The sequence below is a fragment of the Camellia sinensis genome, chromosome 13, assembly GCF_055761805.1.
Source record: "Camellia sinensis isolate YWXY chromosome 13, ASM5576180v1, whole genome shotgun sequence".
Classification (NCBI taxonomy): domain Eukaryota; kingdom Viridiplantae; phylum Streptophyta; class Magnoliopsida; order Ericales; family Theaceae; genus Camellia; species Camellia sinensis.
This window is the reverse complement of record NC_138973.1, coordinates 22,231,981-22,256,088: the sequence shown is the minus strand read 5'-3', so window position 1 is coordinate 22,256,088 and position 24,108 is coordinate 22,231,981. Positions and strand designations below refer to the sequence as shown.

General features: G+C 39.7%; 1 protein-coding gene across 3 annotated transcripts; it reads right to left on the bottom strand.

The window, feature by feature from the left end:
* Window positions 1–4,964: 4,964 nt before the first annotated feature.
* On the bottom strand, window positions 4,965–12,786 carry LOC114258024 (amino acid permease 8). Of its 3 annotated transcripts, XM_082901715.1 has the most exons (8): window positions 12,528–12,786; window positions 12,261–12,366; window positions 8,912–9,145; window positions 8,581–8,674; window positions 7,596–7,813; window positions 6,464–6,603; window positions 6,090–6,317; window positions 4,965–5,611 (listed from the first exon to the last, which is right to left on the bottom strand). In XM_082901715.1, exons 2-8 carry the CDS (start codon window positions 12,361–12,363, stop codon window positions 5,186–5,188), a joined length of 1,443 nt encoding a protein of 480 aa, XP_082757841.1. In that variant the 5' UTR covers window positions 12,364–12,366; window positions 12,528–12,786; the 3' UTR covers window positions 4,965–5,185. The 3 variants fall into 3 exon arrangements, with proteins under 3 accessions (XP_082757841.1, XP_082757842.1, XP_082757843.1); XM_082901716.1 differs by lacking the exon at window positions 12,528–12,786 and having other exon boundaries at window positions 12,261–12,481; XM_082901717.1 differs by lacking the exons at window positions 8,581–8,674; window positions 12,528–12,786 and having other exon boundaries at window positions 12,261–12,503.
* Between the last annotated feature and the right edge of the window lie 11,322 nt (window positions 12,787–24,108).

Here is a 24,108-nt window from a genome sequence, read left to right as displayed (position 1 = left end):
CCACAACCTCCACTCACTTGTGATTGTGATTGGTCCAAGTAAGAAAAAGAAAGAAAAAAAAAACAATACTAACATATTATTGGTCCACATCACTGTGGAGGTCTCCCCAAAAATGGGTCCCAAGCATTTTCCAACCTACAAAATAGAGTCTTGAGGGATATGTAAACAGAATCATACAAGTTACGAAAAAAATAAAATCTTGAGGGAACTACTCCCGTATCACCCAAAAGTTCGGTGGGGAAAGGCCAAAAACAATTAGAAGAGAGGTGTGATTGATATAAAATGTGGGGTTCACTAAATGAATGTATATTGGTAATATATTTGATAGTGTCCAAAACTTGGTAGTTAATTTTGATGACCACAGCATTATTATTTAAAAATAAGAAAATGAGAAGAAAAAAAAAAGTAGGAAGAAAGATGTGGTAGATTGTTAGGAGAAGAATATGTCCATTAGTGTAAAACATGGAAACGATCATAATACAAACCAGTGATGTCTCTATTGCAGCATTGGTAATGTATTTAAATAAAAATGTCGACCTTAAAAAATATAATTTTTTTTACACAATTGTGTTATGAATATTCCTGTCATGTTCATTAAAATAAATATTATTTTTCATTTATATTTTTATCGTTGGCATCATTTTCATATTATAAATTATTTTCTTATTGGTCTTTTTAATTTATCCTTACAGTTGTATTAGTCGTAAGTATCAAATAATATAAAAATTCCACTAAATGAAAAAAAACAAAAACAAAAACTTGATATGAAAGGTGGAGGCATGAATTTATTGGAAATGGTTTAATTGATTAAAAAAATTATAAATTACCAATTGGGTTTCCAAGCTATACAAATAATAGTTTATAATTATTATTTTTTTAATAAAAAAATATTTATTAAAATATTTTAAAATTTGTGTTAGACCGTAACAAAATATTTTTCATTTATAAGTACTTAAAATTATTTAGGGCAAAAAATTGGGGCTCATGTAGTAGTAGTAGTAGTAGTGAGTTGCTTAGAATTGCATAGTAGATTCATAATTGTTTAGTACAAAACCAAGTCTCAGACCTTTTGACTCAACTAATAAAAAAAACTTTTACACACATTTCTCAAACACTTACAAAATATAATCTTAACTAATTCACATAATGCTTGCACAGACACAAACACAAACACAATGAGACATAATACTAGTTTATCAGATTGTATTATTTGAAGTGCTTGTTATTTTAGTCTTTGACCTGGAAGGGCTTGTAGGCACTGAGAGCCTTACTCAGACTGGATTGACCCACAGGCTGCAGCCAATGCAAGAAGAAATCACACCACATCTATGAGTTAGAGTCCGAGCCACCAGCTAGTCCACTGCCCAATTATCCTCTTCTTGAGGTACACCTCCACAAGGGTAAAAAACTGTCAGAGGGTAGTACCCGATGGTGCCCAGAAGGGAAACCACGTGGTTGAAAAAGGGCAATCAATGCCATTGCCAGAGTGGTCACTAGTATGACAAATACGGTTCTCTAGATAGTCTAACGCTGCGTTTGGTTGAGAAATTTGAAAAAAAAAAAAGAAAAAATAAGTGAAATGTGAATAAAATATACTTGCATTTCACATTTTTCCTTCTCTTTTCAAATTCATTCTCAAATCCCCAACCAAACACAACAGAAAAAAATTTGACATTGGACTTGTACTTGTTGCCAATGGCTATCGGGTACTCCCCCGTTAAACGTAGAGTTGGACAACCACTTGCTAGCCCACAACTCAAGTGCGCTAAATAGGGGTTGTGAAAATACCTATCCAAAGGCCTTGGTCCAAAGCAATCAATTCTGATTCGTAGCTCGAATTTTCCGTGGCTCGAGTAGCTCGAAATCCCAAAACGACGTCGTTTTAGGATGTTTTTTTATTCTCTTACCGGTAAGATAATATTTTCCGTACCATTCAGGCCATTCGAGCCTCACTTTCTCAAGCTACGGAGCATTTTCCCAAAGCAATAGACACCAAGAGTGGAATTTGGATGAAGTTAACCTAAGTCTAACTAGAAATTTTTTTAGGACTGAATAACAAATTTTTAGAATTAAATTATTATAATTCAGTTATTATATTATAGTAATTTGAATCCAACATAAAAGTGAAATTACGCTTGAATCAGTGCTCCCTGTTTTGAGATTGAAAGCTCACCTGTACTGTATCGGTTTGTTCATTTAAGCATAAAGGAGAACTTCATTTAATATAGAAATATATTACATGAATCAACTGAAGGTTTTGCCCAAACCAATAGTTAATTAAAGTTGGAAAAAGATAAAAGAGCTAAAAGGCAAAAGAACAACCATTTGATTTTAGTATATTCTCTTGCCATATTTCCAATCATTTGATTTGTTTAACCAGCCTTTGCTAATACAATTATCACTTCTAATTACACCTTAAATTTGTTATTACTATCTCACATATTACTTATTTGTAATTCCCTCAAAATTCTAATATGATTTTTGACATTTCAAGAGGTCCAAACGCATTATTATTAGTTTAAAAAAAAAAAAAAAAAAAAGAAGTAATTATTCGTAAATCTCTCTTCACCTACTTATATGTATCACTTAATCCAAATTATTTTCTTATGTTTCAAAAATTCTTATAAGTAACATAGTTACCAAAATACCCCTAATAATAATATTCACATTGACATTGTGACACTACAACATATAAAAGTTTTAGAAACCAAATTTATTGGTCTCTAAAAATGAAAATTTTGTTGCAAAAGACATTTATGGACTAATTTCTATTGTCGTGAGGATAGTCGTTAAAAGGTCATCTCGAAAAGTAAAAAATAAGGCTTTTAGTGACAAAATTTTAAAAATGTCACTAATAAATACACTTTTAGAGACAAAATAAATTGGTCTCAAAATGATTTATTTTTTGAGACAAAAAATTTGGTCTCAAAAAGATAATAATTCATCACTAATGTCCAATTTTTGTTGCTAAAAATATAATAACGACACTTTTGTAACAAAAATATTTAGTCCCTACAAAATAATTTTTTCTCTAAATTTGGGTCTCTAAAACCTTAATTTTTTGTAGTGCGAATGTTCCGTGATGTGAACATTCATACTGTAAAATATAAATGTTCATATTACTAAATTGCTGAGCGTTCAAAAAATATTTGTAAGGATAAAATTATCTATAAAATACTTTAAATATGATAGATAAGGTGAATCAAATGTTTAAATTATAAGACTTATTAAAATATACGTTATAAAATAATTGAGATAGAGTAGTTAAAAGAGAATTTCCTAATAAATCTCCCTTAAAAAAATTTAAAAAAAAAAAAAAAGTTTTTAGACATATAATCTTTGAAAACTTGGAAGTCGTAAAGAGTCACCGAATTAAATTTTTTATTTTTATCTTTTATAAAGCTGTAAATTTCTATGCTTTCAAGTTTCATGTTCTACTAATGTTTTCTGTCTTGTGGAATTTTGAACACCCAAATTTTGGGGTCAACAAAGCAAAAAAGTTCTATCTTCTCAGATATAAAATGTTGGGAAAGGCAAAACCAATTAGAAAAAGATGAGATTTACTGGTATAAGATATAAAATGTGGAGTCCTTAAACGAATACATTGTAAAATGTCAGATATTATCAAAATTTGATAGTCAATTTTATAAGACCAAAAAAAAATGTGGTTGGATGTTAGGGGAAATATGTGCATTAATGTAAAACATGGAAAAAATCATGGGTGTTTGGAGTTTGTTTTTTTGATAAAAATTTTCAAAAATTATTAAATTTCTAAATTCTACTCAATATGACAAATTGAAAATTTTTAACTTTTGATAAAAAAAAAAAATCCCGAAAAGACAAAAAAAAAAAAGTTGAAAATAGTGGACTTTTGGCATTTTTTTTTTTTTTTTTGAAATTTTTCAAAAATAAATACACTCATTAGATTCATCAACATAAAACTGACGGGAAAATTTTTTTAAAAAAATTGTACACAATTTTGAAACAATGTCACAAAAGACAAATAAATAAATAAATAAAATGTGACTTATTTGAAAGTTTCCAAACATGTAAAAAGCCAATAGATTAGCAGATAAAATTTTCTAGGTTGCATTTCGGTTTATGGTTTTAGAATGAAAAAATCACTTGCTTATGGAGTAAAACTTTAATTCAATGAAGTATTTTACGTTCAGATTTTAAGAATGACTTTTTTTTTTTTTTTGGTTAGGATTTTGAAGAATGAGTTTGAGAGATTTGAATTGATAAATTTGAAATAAGTTGGTGAATTTAATTATTTAAAATCCTTACATGAATGATTCAACTTGTAAAAAGATTTAAACAAAACGTATTTTTCCCATCTCTATTCAATTATCTACTTTAGAATTATCAATCTACTTCCCATTCAAAACTCATAAATTTTGCAAAGGAGTCCAGGAAAATTTATTTAGATTTTGGAGGGCTAAAATAAAACTAAATAAATTTTAGCTAGATTTTTTTATATATATAAATACTCAAAATTGTATGGAGGAGCTAATGAGATTTTTATAAGTTTGGGGGGCTAATATAAAAATGTTTAAATTGTAGAAGGCTAATATAAATATTTAAATATTTAGATTTTACTTGGTTGTCTTAGTAAACAATTGTCACATAAGATTTTACTTGGTCTCTCCTTCGTACAAGTTTTGTTCAAGTCTTTTTTGGAGTTTACATTCCGTTTGTTTGAATGAATTTTCTTGTAACTTTCAGAGAGAGGGACATTTGTATTTTCTAGCATTTGATATAACAAAAAAGCGAAAGTTAACATATTTTGAAAAATAGTTTCGGGACTAAAGTTTTACCAATAGCACTCTATTACCGCACTGCCACCACCATCACATCCACCATTACCTTACCGCTGCCACCACACCACCACTGCAAAAACTAAAATATTTAGCGATGGCAAGTATGCCCTGATAAATTGGGCTTCATGTAGTTGTATTAGTGAGTTGCTTAGAAATTAGAGTTGCATAGTAGATTTATAATTGTTTAATACAAAGCCAAGTCACGGATTCAACTAATAAAACAACGTTCACAGACATTTCTCAAACACTTGCAAAATAGATTCTAATTAATTAGCAGAGCATCACATAATGCTTGCATGGACACAAACTCAATGACCGATAATACTAGCTCATATGATTATATATTATTTAAAGAGCTTGTTATTTTACTCTTTGGCCTGAAAGGGCTTGTTGGCATTGAAAGCCTTACTCAGACCTTGGATTGAGCCACAGGTTGCAGCCAATGCAACAAGGAAGCACACCACATTTATGAGCTGGAGCCCGAGCCACTGGTTAGTCCACCTCCCGATTCTCCTCTTCGCGATGTACATCTCCACCGGGAAAAAAACTGTGAGCGGCCAGTACCCGATGGCGCCCAGAAGGGCAAGTATGTCATTGAAGAAGGGTAACGCCATTGCCAGAGTGGTTGCCAGTATGACAAATATGGTTCTCCAGGTTAGCCTGAAGAAATTGGCATTGAACTTGAACTTGTTGCCAATGGCCATCGGGTACTCCCCCATTACGAATGTGGACTTGGACCACCTCATGTTAGCCCACGACTCGACCGCGCTAAACACGGGTTGTGAAAATACCTGCCCAAAACCATTTCAGAATTGTAATCATCTTAAATATTGTGGAGCTAGGAAAGGACTAAGCTTGTGTTCGGTCCAAAAATTGGATTAGAAGGTTTTTAGTTTGGATTGTTGTGAGCCTATCCTGAACTTAATTCGGTGATCCACACCATTCAAACTGTAAATCTCGCCAAACAGATTATTTATGTAAAAAATAGATAGGCCTAATTGTGAATCCAAACCATACAAGTTAAACGGTTTAAATCACTGAGATAGGCCTGTGGTAGCCCACAACCACACAAACAAGACCCTCCAGGAAAAATATAATGGACTGGAGATAAGCTTCCTCTTTCTGGAAAATGTCGTGTCCCCTCATCTCATGCCTCTCTTAGCGTCACATTGTAGCGGGTTGAGAGAAGTTGGGATAAGAGGATACAAGATTTCCAAACAGAATCATGTGACTTATCAATTTAGATAAGTTTTTGGTAATATTTTGAACCTGATATGCTCCCACGAGGTGCACCACAATGAAAATGTTGGCCATGTCGACTAACCAAAATGGCTCGTAAAATCCAAAGCCGGTTAGCAAATTGCCTGGTGCACGATCCCCAAATGCTGCGTAGCCAAAACAACCGCACATCATATAGAATGTTGTAGTTGTCAACAACGCCATCACGTTAGCCTTTTTCATCACTTTGTTTTCAGGTTTTGATGATTTCAATGTGTCCTAAACCATCACAGCAAATACATTATGACACTTTTTCTTTTTCTTTTTTTATATCCTTGACCTGATTTTCTGTTGATAAAATGACACAATTTGAATTTGATTAATAACCCAATATTTAAAGTTCTTGATCATTGATTTTTTCTCACTTGGATTTCAATAAGAAGTTGAGAATATGAGAAAGCGAATGCGATGTCGCCAAATGCTTGAAACATTCTCCAGGTTTTCTCAGCCGCAGATATGTCTATCCCAACTTCGACTCCTGTCATGGTAGTCCTCTGTCCTCCCCCTGTTTCAAAATCCCATTATTTGTTAATAATTCTCAGCCATTCTTGCCCAATTGCTAGGCCTAGAATAAAATATGTTTTCTATGTTTTGGTTTTAGATTTGTCGAGAGAAAGAAAATGGAAGGAAAATTAAATTACTTATATGTTATTGGTGACCAAAAGAAATGTGTCAACTTGATATGAGAAACATCAATGTTACATACATAGCTTAGAATTTGAATAATGCGACTAGATTTATTTTGGGTGTAACCAACATCATATGGTTCTTTTAGCATCAATCAACTTATAAATTGGGATGCAATGTTTTGAAAACCGAATCAGTGAGCAAACCGAAAAAGGGATTGGGTGGACGGGTCACCGGTTCAACCGTCGGGTCAAAGTGGTTGAATCGTGACGTCATAATTAATATTATATAATTATAAATTATAAATAAATAAAAATATATATATAAATACTCAAATAAAAATAAAAATTATTGCATAGTATTTATTAATAATATTTAATAAAGTCATAATTGATAAAAAAAAAAAAAGTCACTTGTTTTAAAGAAATTAAATTTTTTTAACATTTCTTCCAAACAAATTGATTGAATGCTAGCTTTAATTTTGGAGGGAAATGAAATTTTCAACTCTTCCTCCAATTAATATGATTCAAATAATTTGATTGAACCTCACATAGAATTTTGTAGGTTCTCTTTAAAAAATCTTTTTTTATAAATAGCAATAGACTTTCATAATCTCTTCAAACTTCAATGAGACTCCTCCTCATGAGAGGAGACTCTTAAAGTAAGATTTTTTAGTTAAAATTTTGAAATATATTTATAATATAAATATATATATATATATAAAAAAGAAAGAAAAGAAAAATAAAAATAAAAAATAAAAAGATTTTTTTCGATACATGGGATTTTAGTACGAGAAACATTATAACAATATGCTTGTTCTTTATATTTTTTGTTGCATTCAAAATGATGAGAGAGGTGAAAGAGATTTACCTGAGACAACCTTTGCGAAGGCAAGTCCCATTCCAATGAAGGAATAACCAAAGGACATGAATGCTGCAACAATGGAGAGCATTGAAAGCTTGTGGAAGTCTGGGATTTGAGAAAGAAAAATCTCAAGAATTCCCAACCCAATCATGTATGGGTTATTGGAAAAACTGCATTGAGCTTCACGACCTCTATTGTGATAGCAATTTGACTTTTTTATGGCCCTGAAAAACCATCACATTTCATAGTTATATATTATGTGGACATTTCATTTCTTTTTTTTTATATATATAGATAAATTACACTGTTGGCCTAAACTATGCTTACTTGTTTCGTTTCATCCCTCGGGTACTTACATTTTGTCTCAATATACCCTTCAATTATAGAAGTGCTTCAATGTCAACTTTCTGTCCATTTTTGTTAGGGCATTTAAAAAAAAACATAATTTCTCAACTGCCCATTTTTTTTTATCGTGGATCAAGCTTTTAATCGGACTGGATGGTTCATTTGAGAGTCCTTGGGTATTCAATTTGGTGATCCAAATCATTCATCTTATATAACCCACCGAACAGATCTTCTATACAAAAATTAGATTGATCAAACATTTATAGTGACATGATCAGAACTTATTTGTCTTGAAATAATTAACAACAAATATGATTTCAAAAATAAACCATCTATTTTTTTTAAGATAAATGTGACTCAATCATGTGGCTACCATAATCCGATATCAACTTCATTTTTTGAATGAACAGTCTACTTGGTAAACCCTACAAAATGAACTGTTCAAATTATCAAAATAAGACCAAGGTAGGCTCACAACCCCCTCAACTGGCTCTTTTTATCCTTTCAGCCATTTGTCTCCAGAAAAATATGTCAACAGGTAGTGCCAAAAAAGCCAAAATATATAAGAAAATAATTTAGTTCAAGGGATAACAGTGTCATTTACTTTTTTTTTTTAAATTAATTTAAATCTTTTGAAGTAGCTTACACCATGCTTATTGAGGCAGTGATTGTATAGCCAATAACCATCCCACAGAGGTTGGCATATTGAACAATTCCACATGCCACATACATTGCTCCCCCTGATACATTCAAATTTCAAAGAAATTAAAACTTAGGCGTAGTAGTGAACATTCATTCATGAAATGTGTTGTGTGCAATGAAATATATATATATAGGGTAATTCCATTGGAAAATTTCCAAGTGCACATATACGAAATTTACAAAATGGGACACAGATATGAGAAACAAAGGGTGCTCATGCATGTGTCCCATTTTGTCAATTTTATCTATGTTTCTAGCACTGCTGTTTATATTACCTAAGTTTGTTTTGACAGCATCGGTGTAGGTGTAGTTTCTTTTGCCGGTGGCTGGATCGGGAGATCGGTAACAATCTGCTAGGAGATTGGAAGTATAGAGTGTGATGAGGGAGAAGATGAGCAGTGTGGCGACTCCAACGACCCATCCGAGTTGAGCCACACACCAGGCCAGGGACAGAACTCCTGAACCTATTATGGCTGTTATTATGTGTGCGCTTGTAGTCCACAAATTCCCTTTAATGCAACACAACAACACACATTTAGGACTCTTGGATTGAATTTGATTGGACGAATTATAGTATTGGATTGGTATTATTAACTCATAGGACTCATATTTCACTGTTTGGTTATAATTTTTGTTATTTGGATGAGATTGCAATGGACATTCTATTCAACAAAATGAGCGATTTTTTTAATCTTACAGTTAATAGTGTAAAATAAACATACATTTGAGATTATATATTTTTATATTTATTGCAAAACAAATATGAACAAGAGTGAGTTATTTATTCTACTAATCCAGCTAGATAACTAATCTTACTCTAATTCTATAAGGGGTAATATTAGGGATACTAATTTTTTTACCAAATGAATAACCAAATATCTCACATCCCCACACCCATATCAGACTTTTGGTCACTTATTTAGTAAAAATTCGGAACGTATATCATTTTTCATTTTATAAATTAATAACAGCCTCATTATTAGTCAAACAGGGCCTTTGTGTGGTAAAGTGATAAGCTCATTAATTGAAGTCTAAATAATGCATTTTGCATACTAACATAGCAATATTAGGAAATACATAAAATTATTTTGCACTTTGGGTTTCCCAATGATTTTGTAATCACCCTAAGTGGTGAGAGAAAAGTGAAGAGTTTGAGTTACTAACAAATTAATATCCTACCCCCCCCCAAAAAAAAATAAATAAATATATAAATAAAAATAACTATACTTATTTTAAGAAAAATATTATACCAAATGTCTCACATGTATAGAATAATATGAGACATTTGGTCAAACTTTTGAGATATCTGTATTGCTCTTTTTAAGTGTGACTAAATTAAGAAAAAAAACTTGAGACACCTAATTTATTATCTCTAAAAGTCACTCCTAATGATATGTCTGACAAGTGTCAAATTTTGATTTGTTAAATATTTAATCATGTAGGGCCTAACCTCAATGTCACATCATGAAGGGTGATTTAGGGATCCTAAATGAGAAATTTAGTTAAAACCCTCTCATAATAAAATTTTAATGCATTAAGGACAATACAAAAAAAAAATCTTAAAAAGTTCACAACATACTACTATTATCAAAATATCTTTAATGAGTAATTTAATATTTTAAACTTTAAAATAATATAACTTTTGATCTAGTTACTAATTTTTAATAAAATTAATATTTTTATAATACTCTCTTCAAAATCTATCAAATAAAATCCATGTTAACTATAAAAATCTTTAAAAAAAAAAAAATTTACCGTCGAATCAACAAACATCGATTCATATTAGAAACAATTTAACAACAAATCAACATATTTGAAGAAAACTCTACAAATAACAATCAAGAAGCTTTACGTCTTCTACATCCCCCTCACTCTCTTCATTTCCATGTATATATCATTTTGTCACAACTTGAGTATCACTACAATAGCAAACTTCGTCGGTCCTCTCTCTATCTCTCTCTCTCTCTCTTAGTGACTCTCTACAACGAACTTGTCTCAATCTCAAATCAATTTCAAGGCCTCATTGCTCTGATAGATTTGATTCCAATCTCTAAGACATATATCTAGGATAAGATTGTCTGAAAAAAAGAGAAAAAAATATTAATCTATCTTTCATAAAAAAATACATTTCTTATTAGGGAGCTTAAAAAATAAAATATTTTAAATTATCCTTTGCACACTAATATATTGAACTTAGAGGATTTTAAAATTTCTTATGATAAATTAAGAGATATACCTTATTGCAAAAGTAAATTACATTTTACATTTGCATACACTTTTTGCCAAGCATGGCTGCTGGAATAGATCACATATGTGGTCCGATCTTTTGACTTTTAAAATAATGCGTGCCTCAGGGCATGCACCAAAGAATGTCTACGGAAATTATTTAAATCACGCCATATTTTATCATTTGTCTAATAAATATTTTTTTATAATCAATCATTTATTTAGCCCCATGTTATTAATTCGACACATCATCGGCATAAAATTTTTGAAAAACATAATTATTACTCGTGGTTTAGGTCAAAATATGGCTCAAGTTAATTTTGAGAAAAGTTTTATTTTTATTTTTATTTTTTTTTTTTTTTTGGTTGTACCTAGGTCTCTCACGTTTGACTTTTATATTGTGTTTGAGTGGGAGATTTGAGGATGAATTTAAAAAAGGAAATAAAAAAGTATGTAAAATGTGAATAAAATATACCTACATTTCACCTAGTTTCACATAGTTTTTTCCTTTCTCTTTCAAAATCTCTTCACAAATCTCTCAACTAAACACATCGTCAAAAAATGGAGATTCCTATAATCATTATGGGAAAGGATTCTCTCATGAGAGTTCTGATATGAATATTAATTCTTTTTTACCATTTTTATTATGTCAATGTTTATATATTCAGTTAAATTAAAAAGAAGAGATTTCTCTCCAATTTATTGTGTAGATTGAAATATACTGTTAGGTCTGTGAAGTCTGCTACAGATCTCGTTTCGATAATCCAAACTATTCAATGTATAGAGCTCGTCGAGTACTTTATGCCTACAAAAAATTACATTAATAGGATATCAACAGTCCCTTGATCGGAATATATTTTTGTCATTAGTAAATATGATTTTAAAAATAAATTGTTAACAAAAATGTGTTTCAATTAAGAGACTACCGATATCCAATCAATTTGATTTTTTACAGACATAAAGTAATCAACTAGTTCTAAACATTGACAGTTTGAATTATCAAACCGAGACTCATATTGGGCCTCACAAGACCAACAGTGCGCTCCAATCCACACAGTAGACTGGATAGAAACATCTCCCAAATTAAAAGAAGTCTCATAAAATTCTCCTCACATTATTTGGGAGAAAAAAGAATACTATATTTATTAGAAATATTTCCTCCATAGAACTCTGTTAAAGAATTAAACACAAACATCTGAGCAGCTATTCTTTTCCTTTCAAACCAAAAAAAAAAAAAACCATGAGCATTAAATTTGGACAATGAACTTGGAATGACTCTAAGAACGTCACATATCTGCAAAAGCTTCATGTAGATAACCCCCACATGGTTATTCATGAGCTTTTTTTAGCCAGGAGAGAGAGAGAGAGTGTGTGTGAGAGAGAGAAAAAGAGTACTACCAGTTCTTGAGGGCTTTCCATCATCATCAAACTCTCCATTTGCAACTTTATGAGGATTTAAACCAGATTCATGAACCTCCAGCTGAAAATGCTGCTCTGCCATGCTCTAGTTGAACAAGCAAATTGGTAAAAACAAAAACAATAGAGAGAGAGAGAGAGAAGGCCTATGGAGTGCTTTGGTTAACTAAATAGTCTAAAATTTCTTGCGGAGAGAGAGAGAAGCAAAAAGAAACAAAAAGAAATAAAAAGAAATTGTTGGGTATGCACCTGATTGGTGAATAATTATGAGTCCGTGACCATATAGTGTGAGAACAATTTTTCTGAGTCAGCTGTTGCTACTCCTTCACTCTCGTTTATAGTCATACCGCCTCTCTCACTCGGGAAATTATTCAAAGTTTATGGAGCTTGTCATATTTTTATTTACAGGTTAGACACACATTACTTGTCTCCTATAACTTAAAAGTGATAGGTTCCATAATTTAGATTAATAATTACTATTTTAGAGTATTGAATAATTTTTCCTTTCTCTTGTTGGTTGGGTATGAAAGCATCTTGTATTAATCAGAAATGTAAAAAATACTAATTAGTGTATCAATTAATACATTAATTAAGACACAACACATACATATGCGTCCAATCACTTAATATGAGTTTCACCTAACATTATGTCTATTTTTTTTATTATTATTAATAAACATTATATCCAGTTGGTATATTAATATTGTGTATTAATTCAACAGATAATGCCTCATCCAATCGAGTGATTATTTGGTAGTCCGGGGTATGGTCACGTGGTATTTCATGATAGTATCATTACTGAAAAAATGTAGAATATTAACTATTTGTATTGGGTGATTAAGAAACCTGAGAAATATAATGAATAGTGAATAGTGATTATTGAAAGAGTATGACCACCCAGTATTACGAAATTATTGTATAATTTTCCCATCCAATCACAACATTTCATGTATCAGCACTAGCAGTGCTACCATCACCGAAAAATTCAGTCAGTGAAATAACTGACACTTCAATATTTTGCTTGCATTTACAGATGTAAATAAAATGTGAGAGACCGGTGATTTTGGTGATTTTTTTTTTTTTTTTTTTTCTGATGCACATATCGTTTTCTATATACCCGCTAACTAATTTTGCTAAATTGTTTTACTCAAGTTTGTATAAATTAACAAGTTTCATAAACTTTACATGCTTATTATATCATTAAAGTAGTAAAAGTTAAGAATTTATTAATTTATATAATATAGTTTTTTTTAACTCAAATGATGAAAAACATATGATTGGTTATTTACTCTGCCTTATGTTGATGTTGTGTAATGTGATTGCTAGCATTAGAAGATTTTAATTGTTACTTTTCTTTTACCTCTATAGAATCTGAACACCTAAGCATATACAATTCTCTTAAAAGTGGTAATCTGATCATCAAATCAGACACCATCCTCTCTTATGAGATAATTTGATTATAAAATTTGTAATTGAATTTTGTAGTCGTAAAAAAAATTTAATATAAATGTTAGAGATTTCAAATTTTCTATTAAAATTTCTATCAAAAACACTCACATGTGTGAGATCCACCCCATTTGGCAAGTTAATATTTTAGTCAAAAAGTCAAAAAAGTTACTAAAAAAGCCTATAATTTATACCAAAAAGTCAAAAATTCTCTTTTCTCTCTACTTTTTACACATCTTTTCGTAAAAAGTCAAAAAGCCACCCCAAATAAACTAGTTTTTTTTACTTCATATTTTAGCTAAAAAGCCAAAAAGTTACTAAAATAGCATGTTCCCAAACGAGGCCTTTGAATTTCTAGTTGTTATGTACTGTACGGGGAGCAGATATTCCGGCAAGCCCGTACTCCTTTCTTCCGAGCTCCGTCGATGTCCAATCACCTGCGAGCAAGCAACGGTGAGCTACCCGGCGGTGTGTGGCCGGAAAAACCCTCCGACGGTCAAGTTAGCGCACACCTTAGGATGGATAGAGAGAAGGGAGAGAGTGTTTGAGTGTAAGAATTTCTTACAGAGATGTTCGTGTGTCGCGTATGGGGGGCGCAGACGTGCTTATATACCTTCTGAGCCCCATATCCACTCTCAGTCATCTCCTGACACGTGGCTCTGCTATCCCATCTGTCAGCATAGATCTTGCTTAACATCACCTAATCTCAACTGCCTGACTTCACAGCTGGAGCTCGGCAGCCGAGCTGCTTTACCACGGCCATGCCATGCCTCATACCCCAGCATTTCCCTAGCAAAGTCCAAGGGGGGACCGGGCTAAGCGGCATCTCGGCAAAGCCTAGCCCGAAGCACCCCGTGGTCAGCTTTCATGCCGGTCAAACGGTAACCTCGGCCAACCGCGCCTTTCCGGGCGCCGGTCACTCGGCTTGTCTGGCTTCGGCTAACCTCGGACCGAGCATCCTGGTCCGACCGAGCACTGCCTTACCGAGCTGCTCCTTTACGATCTGGGGCGGGACGCACTCGGCCCAAGTTCTGCCCGGCCCAAGTTCTGGCAGCCCTTCTCTAGGCGAACAGTCGATCATCTCGGCCCAACGCGCTGCTGGGCTCTCAATTTGCTCAGTCGCTACCTCGGCCCAACTCCAGATCATAAATCACCCTCTCAATTGCCGCTTAATTCCATCCGCGAAAGCGTGACTGGGATTACTCACTTCAACCGAGATAACATTTCTCCGGTCTTCAAGACGCCGAACCTCGACCGGGCTAGTTAACATAATTGTCTGCAAACTTGCCCGGTCATATTCCTTGGCTGACATCCTCTTCGTCAAAAGTAGCTCAGTTGGCTCTTCGTATTTGCAACCCGTCGCTTCAGTCCTGTTGTAGCCATAAATGGGGACACGTGGCGGGCTGCCATTGGTCATCGGGCAACCAACCCGCCGTTTTTGCCAGAATTTGAATTTGGGCGGTCTCCTTCGCCTATACATACATGTCCTTCTCAAACTCCAAATCTTCCTACTGTCACTTCGATATTCGACCTCAGAGCTCTCGCATCGTCATCCAGACTTCCTGCCATTCTTCGTGCTTGAAGGATTAGGTCCTGCCCTTCACTGGTAAGTTATTCCACCCTCACTTTGTTGCTATTTTCTTTCATATTACACACATTAGGGCACAAAAACATAGCTATTAGGGCATAGGTCGTAGAATCCGCACCCAATCTCCCATTGTTCTTGGTGTTCTTCATCTTCATGAAGAACACTGAAAAACTGGGGTGAACCGGGCTCCTGGTCCTCTTTTGATCCAAAAAACCAGTCCAACTGAGCAAATAACAAGTTTGTCTCAACCCCAGCAAAAACCGAGATAACAAAAGGACTTGGTCGCTCAACCGAGCTAACATCTGGACTGCTTGGGGGACCGGGCTCCTTAGATAAACAACCGAGGCGGTTTGGCACCCTTAATGACCGAGCTAAAATCCAACTCCTTTTGCGCGACCGCGCTAACACTTAACACTTGCTATCCTTTTCCTGCAGAGTCCAAGGGGACCACTGTCATTCCTGAGGCTCTCAGGACCGAGCAGCATCCAATAACCAGTGCCAAACCCCTCAGCCGGGATACACTAAGCCGGCCACAAATGGGGAAATTCCGCTTCTTAGTGGATACTCCGGCCGCGCTAGCCGCTTTCAGAGAGGATTACGGCATCCCGGCCGATGTTCATCTCGAACTGGCTGAAGAGGAGACCACACCTTGGGGCAGACTTGACCAATGCCCCTTCACCGTGCTCTCTATTGTCGAAGGGGGCCTCCGTTTTCCGCTCAACCCTCTTATAACCGAGTTCTTTCGCCGCACCGGGCTGGCACCCACACAAGTGTCCACCAACACTTACAGAATAATCAACGGCGTTCACGAATTGAATAATCGGCTAGGCACCAACTTAGGCCTAGCCGAGATACTGAGGCAATACACAATGGGCCACACCGGGGACGGCCTAGCTTATTACCTGAAGATAAGGCCGGGCAAGGAAAAAATTGTAACCGGCACCCCGGATAAAGATCTTCACGACGACGATTTTTTCTGGGTGTCGGGCAACTATGAAACAGCCGAGGTGCCGGGCTGGTTTATAAACAAGGACTTCGGTTCTTCGTGTAAGCCACTCAAACTTGCTCGGTCAGTTTAACTCTTTACTCTGTAACTAATGGTTTTCCTGTTTCTTTTGCAGCAATCCAAGCCTTGCAAGCCAATTACCAATTTCCCAACGTTGAGGCTATTCGGACCGTGCTTCGGTATTCCCACCGAGATTGCAACGACTTACTCGGCTACACGCCGACTTACAGATATTCTGCTCCGAGCCGGAGTAGAGTAACCGACTTCCTCAGAGCTCCTTCGCCACCGCCAGATCCAACCTTACCCAACGTCCCGTTAATCCGGTTAACAGACGAGCAAGAAATGGCCAAAAGAAGTCGAATCAAGAACCTGCTCACCGCCACATCCGCCGAGGTGCCGAGCGTGGTAACCCGGTCGCCAGCCGCCGGTCAATCCAATGGCGCCGTGGTCGCCCTTGCCACTCAATCCGCCGACCAATCCAGCCGAGAACCCTCTGCACGTCGTGCCGGAAAAAGAGCTCAGGCTGACCCGTCCGCCGAGCTAGTCACCAAACTTACCACCGAGCACCCAACAGACGCCCCCAACCCAGTGCCGGCCTGGCGCCCACATTTGAAGCACCGGGGTCAAGATATCCCGGCGACGGCTTCGATCAAGGCGGATAAAGAGCATCTGCTCGCCTTCGATCTGTCCAAAGCCCTGCTACTACCGAGCGACGTGGTCGGCAGCGACCATGTCCCCGACACTCGGTTGGTCAAATCGTCGGTGAAGTCTATGGCCAGGGTAAGTCGATGTTCCTTTGAAAGTTTCACAAGTGTTTGCTCGGTTCCCTTTCTGATCAACTTTGCTTCTTTGTGCAGGCCATTCAAAAACAACACTTGGTTTTGGAGCGCATCCACCGGCTTAGGCAGAAAGCCAACGACACAGCCAGCCAGGTTGAAAGCCTTCAAGCCGAGCTCGGCCGGGCTAAGTCTTCGCTTGAAATGGCCAATTCCGACAATAACAGACTGCTCGGCCAGCTGGATGCGGCCGAGAAAAAACGAGATGAGCTCCAAGCCGAGGTGGACACTCTGAAGAAGTCGAAGAAGAAAGCTTGACGGGCTGCCAACAATGCCGGTTTTAACGAGGCCGAGCAAAACTACAAAAAGCAAGTCTTTGCAACACAAGACATCTACTTCAAGGCCGGCTGGAAGTCTGCCTGCGAGCACCTCGGCCAGGGCTCTAACACCGACGTATTTGCCAACCCTCCTCCAGCTTCGCTACCGGTCTACCTCGTGCCTTATGCAAACGATGTTTTCAGCGCTCTGCAAGCTGAGGCCGAGGAAGGACTTGAAGATGGAGACGGTGAGACAGATTCTGAGGAAGAGGAGGCCGAGGTGCAAGAGCAGCCTGGCAATGCTGAGCCCGGCGCCCAGAACGCGAGTCCAACCATCAACCTCGATGCTGGCGAGGACGAGTTCACCAATCTCTCCCCCCTAGTTTAGTTCTCTTTTTCCTTGTTTTTGTATTTTTGCTTCCAACTCTTTTGATGTAACCGGGCTCTGTCCCCACCTTTTGTAATGATTTTCTTTTCAATGAGAAACTCACATTTTTCCAAGTGTTTGCACGGTAGTAATCAATTCCATCTTCAGCAAAATATCTCGGTATAACTCATCGTTTGAACAACACTTTGTCGACCGGAATCCATAACACGGTCGAAGCATTTCATCATAACAAAACAAATTCATGAACCGAAATAACCATCTCGGTTGTAACAAAGTTGAACAAATCAACACTTCCAACTGGATTAGATCATCTCGGTTGGGAATCCTAAGTTGGACACAACACCAACTCTTTCAACCGAAGTACATCATCTCGGTTGGGAATGCGAAGTTGGACAAGACACCAACTCTTCCAACCGGAGTACATCATCTCGGTTGGGAATGCGAAGTTGGACAAAACACCAACTCTTCCAACCGGAGTACATCATCTCGGTTGGGAATGCGAAGTTGGACAAGACACCAACTCTTCCAACCGGAGTACATCATCTCGGTTGGGAATGCGAAGTTGGACAAAACACCAACTCTTCCAACCGGAGTACATCATCTCGGTCCGTAACATTAAAACAACAGTCCAAGTGCTAAAGCAAAATTACTTCTATAAATTGACAAAAAGAATTACATGCTGTGGTGCAAGCCAAAAAATTTCTTTGCACAAGAAAAGAAAGCAGAAGCTTTAAAAATAATACAGTTTCAAGTTGGCCGCATTCCATGGCCGCGGTATTGCTCTTCCCTCTAAATCCTCCAAGTGGTAAGCCCCCTTGCCCGCCAGACCAGTGATCTTGTAGGGTCCTTCCCAATTTGCCCCTAGTTTGCCTTCTCCTGGCACCAGGGTGTTGCCCATAATCTTCCTCAAAACCCAATCACCAACTTTGAACGGTCTGGGGTGCACCGTCTTGTTATACTTCTTTGAGAGCTCTTGTTGGTAGGCGGCCACATGGATGAGGGCCTTCTCCCGACGCTCGTCCACTAGGTCCAGCTCCAAGGCAATAGCCTCAGTGTTCAGCTCGGGCTCAAAACTCTCGCTTCTGAGGGTGGGCATTTCAACTTCCAAGGGTATGACCGCCTCCATTTGCCCTTGGCCAAAACAAATGGAGTTTCCCCGGTAGAACGTCGCGGGGTTGTTCGATATGCCCAAAGGACGCTAGGTAATTCCTCAGCCCATTTGCCCTTGGCCTTTTCCAGCCGTTTCTTCAACCCATCCAGTATAGTCTTGTTCGATGCTTCGGCTTGACCATTGGACTGCGGGTAAGCCGGGGTGGAGTTGTAGAATTCTATCTTCAAATCCTCACAAAATCCTCTGAATAGGCGACCGTCAAATTGGGTGCCGTTGTCAGAGATCAAAATCTTGGGGACGCCAAACCGCGTGACCACGTTCTGCCAGACAAACCGCTTCACGTCCTTTTCTTTAATGGTTGCCAAGGGCTCAGCTTCAACCCACTTTGTGAAGTAATCTATGGCCGCGATAAAGAATTTCCGGTTGCCCGGTGCTGTTGACAGTGGCCTCACTATATCTAGCCCCCACATGGCGAAGGGCCAAGGACTGGTAAGGGGAAGAAGTTCCCTAGCAGGCTGATGGATCTGATGGGCGAACTTCTGGCATTTTTCACACTTGCGGTCGTATTTTTGTGCGTCGGCTTGCATGCACGGCCACCAGTATCCCTGCAAAATAGCTCGGTAGGCCAGGGACCTGCCCCCTATGTGGCTGCCACAAATGCCTTCGTGAATTTCATACAAGAGGGCCTCCACGCTATTCGGGTGCACGCACTTTAGATAAGGGCCAGTGAAGGACTTTTTGTACAGCGCACCAGATGGAGAGAGCCAAAACCGCTCTGACTTCACCCGAATTTTGTGGGCTTCTTTCTTGTCGGTAGGTAGAGTCCGGTCTCGAAGGAACAAGATCAAGGGGTCCATCCAGGAAGGACCTAGCGCGGCGCAGAGTACATCCGTCTGCCCGGCGTCTTCAATGCTTGGCCGCGGAAGAAAGTCAATTAACAAGGGATTTGGAGACGTACTATCTACCATGGAGGCGAGGCCGGCCAGCTCATCAGCTCGGCTATTTTCTTCACAACCAATTTGTTGGACTCTGATTGCCTCAAACTGCTTGATATACTCCCTGACCAGAGCTTGGTACTTCGTCATTCTGTCGTCTTTTGCTTCGTAAATCCCAGAGACTTGGTTAACCACAAGTTGGGAATCACTGTACACCAGGAGCTCGGCAGCCTTCATTTGAATTGCGCTTTTTAGCCCGGCAAGAAGGGCCTCGTACTCAGCCTCGTTGTTAGATGCCGGGAAGCCAAGCGTGATAGAATGTTCAATAGTCAGGCCATCTAGGGAGATAAGAACGATATCTAGGCCGGCACCATGACGGTTGGACGCTCCATCAACAAAAAACTTCCACATTTCCCCCACAAAAAGCTTCCAGCAGTCTGATGGATCCTGTGAGTGGCGAAGGGCAATGGGATCACAACTGCTCGGCTGGGCGGCTTCAAGTTCTGTGACGACCGGTTCCAATTCAGCCCCATTGGGGATTCGGCATCGGACTCAGCAAGTTGATCTGTAATGCTCAAGTCCGTAGGCGAATCACCAAGTTGCGGTGTTAAGCCGGTCGCAGGTTCTGAGCTGTGTGGTTCAATTTCTTCCTCCCTTGGTGATGCGAGACCGGACAGAGCAGACGGGTCGATGATACTTAACTCCGCCATCGCATCACCTGGTGGTGAAACCGTGCAAACTAATGGTGCTTCAATGGTGCGCGCAATCTCCGCGTCGCTACCTCTTCTGACTGATTGTACCTCGGTTGGTGTTGCGTGCATCTCATCATCTGCCTCGGTAATATCGACCGGGCATACCGGATGAGTGCCAGGTGAGAACTCGGCGACGAAATCTGCCAAGGTCTGGGCTTTGATAGCGGTGCGCGGCTGGAACTTCACATCAAACTGCCCCAGCTCGACCGCCCACTTAAGAACTCGGCCTGAAAAATCTGCTCGCTCAAACAAGGCTTTGAGGGGGAACTCGGTCAGTACAACGATGGTATGGGCGTGAAAATAATGTGCCAACTTCCTTGAAGCCATCATCAATGCCAACACAAGCTTTTCCAGCGACAAGTACCTTGTCTCAGCCGGCAGCAAGGTCTTACTGACATAAAAAATTGGGAGGTGCTTGATTCCTTCAGCGCGGACTAGCACCGCACTGACTGCGTGCAGGGAGACGGCGAGGTAAAGGTAGAGTTCCTCGCCCGGCTCTGGTGTAACCAACAGTGGCGGAGAAGACAGATACTCCTTGAGCTCAGCCAAAGCTCGGTCACATTCTTCGTCCCATGAAAACTTCGACTTCAATGCTTGAAAGAAAGGGCGGCAGCGATCTGATGACCGGCTTATAAATCGATTAAGCGCGGCGGCCATCCCGGCCAGATGCTGCACGTCCTTAGCCGAGCTAGGCTGCTTCAAATCTTACACGGCTCGGATCTGAGTAGGGTCTGCTTCGATGCCTCGGTTCGTGACTAAGAATCCCAAAAAATTCCCGGATCCCACGCCGAAGGCACATTTTGACGCATTCAAGCGCAACTTGTGCTTTTTTAGAATGGCAAACATCTCGGCTAAGTCGGGCAAATGGTTTGTTTCAAGTCGGCTTTTTACCACCATATCATCGATGTAAGCTTCCATCGTCCGGCCAAGCAAAGGAGCGAACATTTTGGTCACCATCCTCTGAAAGGTTGCCCCGGCGTTCGTCAAACCAGAAGGCATCACTCGGTAGCAGAAGAGTCCCCTTGGAGTTGTGAAAGAGGTGATCTCTCGGTCAGGCCCATGCATGGCAATCTGATGGTAGCCACGGTAGGCACCCAAAAAACTGAGCCTGTTGTGTCCAGCCGTCAAGTCCACAAGCTGGTCAATTCGTGGTAAAGGGAAGCTATCTTTGGGACAAGCTCGGTTGACCGTCTTATAGTCGACGCAAACTCGCCACTTTCCATTCTTCTTGGGCACCACTACCGTGTTGGAGATCCACCGAGGGTAGTGAACTTCCTGAATTGCTCGTGCCTCAAGCAGATTCTTCACCTCCTCTGCAACTACCTCGGCGTGATGTAGTGCCGATCTCCTTGTTCACTGGATGACTGGCTTTGCCCCAGGGAAGACGTTGAGGTGATGACAGATAAAACTTGGATCGAGGCCAGGCATGTCGTAAGGCGACCATGCAAAGACTTCGATGTTGGCCATCAAGAAGTCAACCATCTCGGTCCTCTCTATGGCCGTGAGACTTGAGCCAAGCAAGAAGAACTTGTCCGGTCGGTCTGTATCGATTCGAACTTCCACCAATTCCTCAACGGCCTTGTCTTCAGCCTTGGTACCCACATCATCCAAAACACCCTGGTCCTCCGGTCCCTCAATCATTTGAACGAATCCTTTGGCAGCCCGGCTTCCGTTGACCGCCATGAAGCACTGCTTTGACATGACCTGATCGCCCCAAATCTCCTCGATTGCCCCCATAGCCGAGGGGAATCTCATTACTTGGTGAAAAGTTGATGCCACGGCTTGCATGGCGTGTAACCATCCCCTTCCAAGGATAAGGTTGTACGTCGAAGGCACTTGCAGCACCCAAAACTCAACTTGTTTGACCACGGATCCCGCTTTGACCGGCAGGATAATCTTTCCCAAAGGCCACTCTGGTTGCGAGTTGAATCCAACTAGTGGCGAAGTTGCCGGAGCCAAGTCTGTCTCCTGGAGTTTAAGCTGCTTGAACGCATCATAATACATGATCTCAACCGAGCTTCCCTGATCGATCAAAATCCGTTTAACATCAAATTCCTTGACGCGTAGCGTTACCACTAGGGCATCGTTGTGCGGCGTCTGGATACACTCTAGATCCCTTGAGGTGAAACTAATCACTTCTCTTTCTTCTGTCTTCCCCCTTTTGATGGCCGGTTGTACCGACAAAACTTCCCTCATATGTTCTGCCTTTTTTATCATGCCCCGCAGTTCGCAAACACGCTCCGGCTCCACGATGCCGTGGATGACATTGATAACTCCCTGCGGAGGCGCGTCTCGGTCATCCTGGGCCCTGGGATCGACCGGGGCCTGATTCGGCTTCACCCCGCCATCAATGTAGAGGTCTAGATGTCCGGCCACAACCAGTTCTTCCAAGTGTTGCCGCAAAGGCAAACAATCCTCAGTCCGGTGGCCCCTCTCGCGGTGGAACGTGCAACGATACCGCGGATTATACCCCTTTTGTCCATCACCCAACTTAGCAGGAAACCGGACATACTCCTCGTCTCGGATTTCACTAAGTATGCGTAGATTGGGATTTTGAAGACCGTGGTTATGCCAGTCCTTGCCTTCAACCTTCGGTTTGCGTCCGCTACGTCATCTCGGGGGTAGTCATCCCGGTCATTCCGACGTCCTCTACCCCGGTTTTTGCGGTTCGAGCCGCGGTCTGATTCCTCTGCTTGGTCACCTGAGCGGCTGGACTCTTGCCCAACTGCGTGCACTTTGCCTGCTGTCTTCTTGTCTGTTGCCACCGGAGTAACCTTCACGGCAGAAGCGGACGCGTCATCCTCAACTCGGATGTGTTCATTGATGCGCTGCATGAGTTGGCCCATGGAGGTCAGCTGGTGCATGGTAAGCGAGTCCCGCAGTCTATGTCCGACCGGGAGACCTCGCTTGTACTGTGTGATTGCAAGGTTGACCGGGCAGTCCAAGATTTCGTTGAAGGTTTCCCAGTACCTTGAGTTGTATGCCTTCAGTGTGTCACACGGTTCCATCTTGACACTTAGCAAATGATCGACTTCCTTTGGTGTCTTTGTGTTAGTTTTGAAGCGTGTAACAAATGCCTCGGCCAACTGATGCCACCGTTGTATGCTCCCTTCCGGCAACCTCTCGAACCACTTCAAGCCCAGCTCGCCTAAACTGGACGGGAAGATAAGGCACATAAGCCCGTCATTGCGCCTATGTCCGGCCATGACCTGTCGGAAATGGCTCACATGCATGTACGGATCGGTCTTTCCGTCGTAAAGTGTGAACTTAGGCTGGTGGAAGCCTGCCGGAAGTGGTGTTGTTTCTATATCCAGGGAAAAGGGGGTGGCACTCAGCCTGGCCAAGTCCGTATCTTCAAAGAGTGGCACTGCTTGGCGGGGTAGAGGCATTCCGACCTCCTCGCTGGCATGAACCCCATAAGATAACCGTTGGAACGCCGGTATTCTCTGAGCTTCACGCCGGCGAGCCCGCTCCTTTAGGACTGCCCGCAAATCCTCAGAATGAGCGGAGT

Excerpts from the sequence above, each read along its gene's own strand:
- LOC114258024 (XM_082901715.1), bottom strand. The coding sequence starts at position 12,363 with ATGGCAGAGCAGCATTTTCAGCTGGAGGTTCATGAATCTGGTTTAAAT. Across the intron at positions 7,814-8,580 it reads ACTGCCTCAATAAGCATGGT|GGCCATAAAAAAGTCAAATT; the intron begins GTAAGCTACTTC and ends ATGGTTTTTCAG. Across the intron at positions 6,318-6,463 it reads AACTTCTTATTGAAATCCAA|GACACATTGAAATCATCAAA; the intron begins GTGAGAAAAAAT and ends GTGATGGTTTAG.